This window comes from Brachyhypopomus gauderio, unplaced genomic scaffold (assembly GCF_052324685.1).
Source record: "Brachyhypopomus gauderio isolate BG-103 unplaced genomic scaffold, BGAUD_0.2 sc34, whole genome shotgun sequence".
Classification (NCBI taxonomy): Eukaryota; Metazoa; Chordata; class Actinopteri; order Gymnotiformes; family Hypopomidae; genus Brachyhypopomus; species Brachyhypopomus gauderio.
This window is the reverse complement of record NW_027506866.1, coordinates 3,691,959-3,697,273: the sequence shown is the minus strand read 5'-3', so window position 1 is coordinate 3,697,273 and position 5,315 is coordinate 3,691,959. Positions and strand designations below refer to the sequence as shown.

At 38.5% G+C, this 5,315-nt stretch overlaps 1 protein-coding gene across 24 annotated transcripts in view; it reads right to left on the bottom strand.

Moving 5' to 3' along the window:
• Positions 1–2,046: 2,046 nt before the first annotated feature.
• scrib (scribble planar cell polarity protein) overlaps positions 2,047–5,315 on the bottom strand; it is a 119,568-nt gene continuing 116,299 nt past the window's right edge. For 22 of the 24 annotated variants that reach the window (XM_076984783.1, XM_076984790.1, XM_076984795.1 and 19 more), the window contains one exon: positions 2,047–4,157. In XM_076984783.1, coding sequence (XP_076840898.1) covers positions 4,024–4,157 — 134 coding nt within the window. In that variant the 3' untranslated portion in view covers positions 2,047–4,023. The remainder of the gene's footprint in view (positions 4,158–5,315) is intronic. The other 2 variants (XM_076984794.1, XM_076984797.1) reach the window with 1 other exon arrangement.

Sequence of the window (5,315 nt, the reverse complement as noted above, 5' to 3'; positions counted from 1 at the left end):
AGAGGGTAAGACAGACAGACAGACACACACACACACATTTCACATATCAATTCTGTTGTCTAGTTTTAAAATGTTTACAGCTTAATGTGTGACAAAGCACCAATGACATTTCATGCTAACACACTATGTACAATTATTAAACAGGGCCAAAAGGTAAACACAGGACTGTGTGTGTGTGTTTTACTTTCGCAGAGGGGCAGCAGGCCAGTTGAACACGGTCCTGATTCTAGGAAGAACAGCACGGGAACCAGCAAAAACAAACTGTCTGCTGTCTCAATCGCATGAGAAGGGTGACGATTAGAGGTGTGCCAAAAATTCGATTCACATATCGAAAATCGATTCTCATTTACTACGATTCAGAACTGATTTTAAAATGTCCTTAAATCGATTCTAAGTCGTGGTGAAGTCTTTACACAGCAGGTTCTGGGACACACTCATGCGGGGAAAAGTTTCAAAACAAATGGAGGAAAGAGATATTCAACCTGTCCTGTCTACGTTTAAGGCAAAAATAAGTGTTCATTTTGGTTTTCACCGATTGCCAGGGAAGACTGAACTTGACACAATGTAGCTCGTGTGCAAGGCTTGTGTAACGCGGTGAGCACGGGAATGTACACACCATGTGAAATAATATAGAGAAGGGTCGACCCAAATGCCGGATCGCAAGAGCAATACGTTTGACTCTTGTCAAATGAATTAGCGAGAGGAAAACGATCACAGCGACCCAGAACGAACAAACAAAACAACGCGGAAGACTCAACGCGCAAAAGAATAGAAACCAAAACCTTGAGGGCACGGAGTAAATAGAAACAAAAAAAACAACGCGGAAAAAATAACTACCATAGAGAGCCATAAAAAACAGCGCGGATAAATGCAATGCGAAAACGAAACCAAGGACGCCAGGGGAAGTAACTGGCAGCAGGCAAAATACGCTGCAGCAAAATAAAACCCTTCCCAAAAATAAAGGCAAAACGGATAGGAAGAAATACAGGATTGGGAAAACTTGAGATGGGTCAGGAAGCGACGTAGGAGATAGATACTCAAATAAGTAAAGAGGTGGCGAGACTCCTTCAAACGAGAAGCAACCACAGAGAAAGCAGAGACTGGCTGAGAACGTATTGGCATAACCAAACGATTCAGCAGTAATCAGTCTCCACAAGCCTCCTTAAGAAGTCTAACAAACAGCTGAGACAAATCACTGCTGATTACGCCGGTTTAGTCTGGACTGACTCTGGTGCCCCTAGCAACGGCTGGGGGAACAGCATCCGAGCCAGCCCTGACAGCTTGCAAAATGAAGCTCAAGAATTTTGCTAACACAACAAAAAGCATTTTATTTTACCAAAGCACTTTATTTTTGTTAATTAAATGTGAAAGACACTATTTTCTGTATTTATCATTCTGTCTTGCAAAGCAGACTAGTAGATCATGTAGACTGAAGCAGATATTTTTATAAATCAAATCGTTTTTTAAAAGAAAATCATTTTGAATCGAAATCGAATAGTAAACAATTTCCACCCCTAGTGACGATATAATCACATATCCCCCATTCACTTGACATTACCAATAAATGATAAAATAAATAAATGTGCCATATTTGTCAATTGTGATTTTTCACCACAATCGAAATTTGTCCCCACTTTTACCCATCTGTGCAGTTAGAACACACACACACACACACAACCACACACACTCACTCACTCACTAGTGATTACTAGGGGGCTTGTGCCTTGCTCAAGGGCACCTCAGTCATGGCCTCAGGCCTGGGAATCGAACCCACGACCCTCCGGTCACAAGACCAGTTCCCTAACCACCAGGCCATGACTGCCCCCAAATCTGGTTTCAATCTGATATATACACATGCAACACTTGTATTTTTAACCTTAATTATGGGCTTCTGCCAATTTCAAACCAGCAGATGAAGGAAAAAAGGGTGCTTGGCTTCACAGGTCTCAGAGGAGTACGTGTTCAGTATATATTGATATACATTGAACATCTGAATGTATTTCCATCTTTGACAAATTCACAAGTAAAGACATTTTGGCACATTGGGTCATTAAATGAAAAGTAAACTTTATTATTCCTGAACCACAAAATAGACTTCTTTGGTTGTACAAATTCACTAGTTACAGTCCTGAATGAGCTCTAGCCCCAGGCACCAGCACCCCCGCCCCCCACTTAGCAAAAAGGCCCCCCAAAGAAATCAAGAAAAAAAAGAGTGATCAAACTGCTGTTGCAAAAATGTAGCGAATCCCACTAATTACATGAAAACGTGATTTCTACCGGTCTTTAAAAATAAAAATAAAAAAATACAATGAATGGTCAGCCATTCCCAAAGTGTTATGCATAACTGAATTTCAGTTAGCAAGAGCAACACTACAAGCTAAGATTAGTAAAGTTAAATGAACATTTTTGACATGGTCTGACCACAGTGTAAATGGCAACTGAAGTAATCGAATTACTGGTTTGCATATCAAATAACATGATCTTGAGAGAGATTAAATTTTTCTCTTTCCTCTCACCCAGGATTGAAAGAAAATTAGCAGTAAGCCAATATACATGCACAGAACACCCAGTCTTGACCTCATCTGGATCAGTCGTAGTGCAGACTGGCTCAGTTACAACTCAGGATTTTTGCTTCTCTCAGCATTTTGTACATTATTCACACAATAAGCATTTCAGTGGTTTAAGATTTAAATGAACCAAACTCAACTGGAAAAGTAGTACAACACTCTCTACCTCCACATGCTTGTCTGGAATATCTGCCCCATAGGCAAATGATAAGTATGATTCAGATGAAAACAACAGTCAAGGGTATTGAGGGTATAGCTCTTCCCTCAGCCGTATTATAAATAGAATAGTACCATACGTCAAGAAGGACATGGGGGCTTTCTCTTCAAAGTTCATAATCAGAATATTTTCACATTTGGACAGAGGTTTTGTTTATTACGCATAAATGTTTTTCCTTTGCTTTTTAAATGTCAGCCTGGTCATGGGAATGTTCCAGCAAACAACATGCAACATGGTGCACTGTGCAGAAGACCCTGAAAAGTGAGGACATTCGAATATTGTGGAGGAAGTAACCACTGCTAGCTGAACTTTCTTTCCAATGTTGTGATACCAGTGTCCCCTTTAGCCTTTATTCTCTTAGTCCTGGTTCAGGAAGACTAGAAAAGCCACCAAGTTTGGTTTGCGCTGACAGTCAGGTGAAACCAGAAAGAATGTATGACGCTACATAGAAATTATATGTATGATGACAATATTTAAAGCATTATGGTCACACGAGATGGGACCAAGAACACAATAACAAAACATTTAATTTGCATCATTTTAGACACTTTAAAATATAATATTGTTGTAGTTGATATGGTTATAAAGAACAAAAATGTATTTTCTAATATTTTCTAATTCATGTGTATTCTTATCCCCCAATTGTAAGTCTCAAATGGAAGGACACCCAAGCAAGAAGGAAAGGATACATTAAGTAATAAATTACATAAAATGTGTTAAAAATAGATTTTTTAAATCATAAAAGTATGGCCAAAACAGCCTGTATTGGGTAGTGAAGGTAGCTGATTTTCCTCTTAAAATTGCTGATTTTCTGGGAGGGGCTTATAAACTTTCTTTATATTAAAATCAGAATCTGAATTGTTAAGAACCCCTGACAGTATCTGCTAAAAATAATTCAGCTTCTAAAACGCAAACTGAAGAAAAGAAGAGGAATTAAAACTGGTCTGGAGTTTGGTATGAGGTTGGTCGTCCCCAGTATGTATTAGAGAGGTGGATGAGACATCTGTATCTACACCAACTGTCAACTGTAAAGGCAAAACTGGTGTGCACAACACAAGTAGCTGTAGTGTTTCCTACTGTTGTGCTGACGATCAGCACTGTATCCAGTGGTTGAACCTCTGTGTCTTTTACACATTCCTGTAAATGTATGTGATTTTAGTTCAGACCTCCTAACATATCTAGTTAATGTGTACTACCCTAGTGCGTGTGATTGGTGATTGGTGAATGTGTCCATGGCGGTTATGTGGGGACCGGAGTCTCCAGGCTGTGGCGGCCCTGGCGGAGTTTACTCTTGTTGCTGTACAGAGCCATCTCCTCCAGAGCAGGCGCGGCTGTGGCGGGAACAATCGGCACCTTGGCATCTACAGAGGGAACTAGAGACAGAAACAAGACAAAACATGTCGGTATCTTTAAGGCATTTGGCTACAAAAAGAGAATAATGGCTTGCCAGGTTCCATATCCCATCCATCTCCACAATCAGACGAAAAACACAGTACAAGGAGGATAGTACCGGACCAAGATATATCCAGACAAGTACTCTAAATCATCACTTAGCATTTCTTTATCTGAATTGTAACTGCAGCATATACACTGAGATTTGATTGCAGGATGTTGTGTAAGGAATCCACAACTGCAAAGACTAAGCAGATGCAAAGCTCCAACGAACACAGAGAATCATAGGAAACTGGCTGGAAAGTAACACTTTGCAATGTGTGCATTTTAAATCTTGCTGAGCAACAGTTTGATTTTCACACCAGGGCTAGAGTTAGTCATGCACACACACACAATATGGAAATACAGTGTAGAGCAATGAAAACTTCAGGACCTGTACATTTCTAGATTGGCTTGGAATGTCAGCATATTGTGATGTAGGTTGTAATTAAAGGGATCTTATGAGCTAAATTGTACTTACTATCTCAGTGTATCACAAGAGAAGACTAACCCTAAACATAAAAAAACCTTTTAAGCATTCCCGTGTTCTTATAACATTAGATAATTTCATAAAATATATTTATGGGTCAACAAGTATTAAGTATTTAAGTATTAAGTATTTAAGTATTTGTAAACTAGGCTGATGACAAAAAATGACAAATCTTAACTTCAAGTTCTTCCACCAAAAAAGTAAAGCCTCTAAAACTTAACAAGAAATGCACTGTCTACACCCTGAAGTTGTACTGCTTATTTCTGGAGTTCAAGTAATAGTAAAAACATAAAAAAACAAAATTCCTTGGTATGAAAACCTAGGATTCGTAAACAGTTCAGAATAAACATCAGTTATGTTGTTTAAGTTCAAATGCATGTTAAAAAAAGGTCTTAATAAATTAGATGATGTTGAAATTTTGGTCTGGGCTAATAGACAGTACAATCTGCGATAAATAGAGAATAACTTGCTCCCATAATCAGAATAAACTGATTAACCTGCACATGTAATTATTAATCTGTATAAATATGTTATGTTTTATGAATATTAGTTATTTAGTTACTGTACATTTTTTTTATATCTTGTACATTGTTTTATGATGTGTATGAAC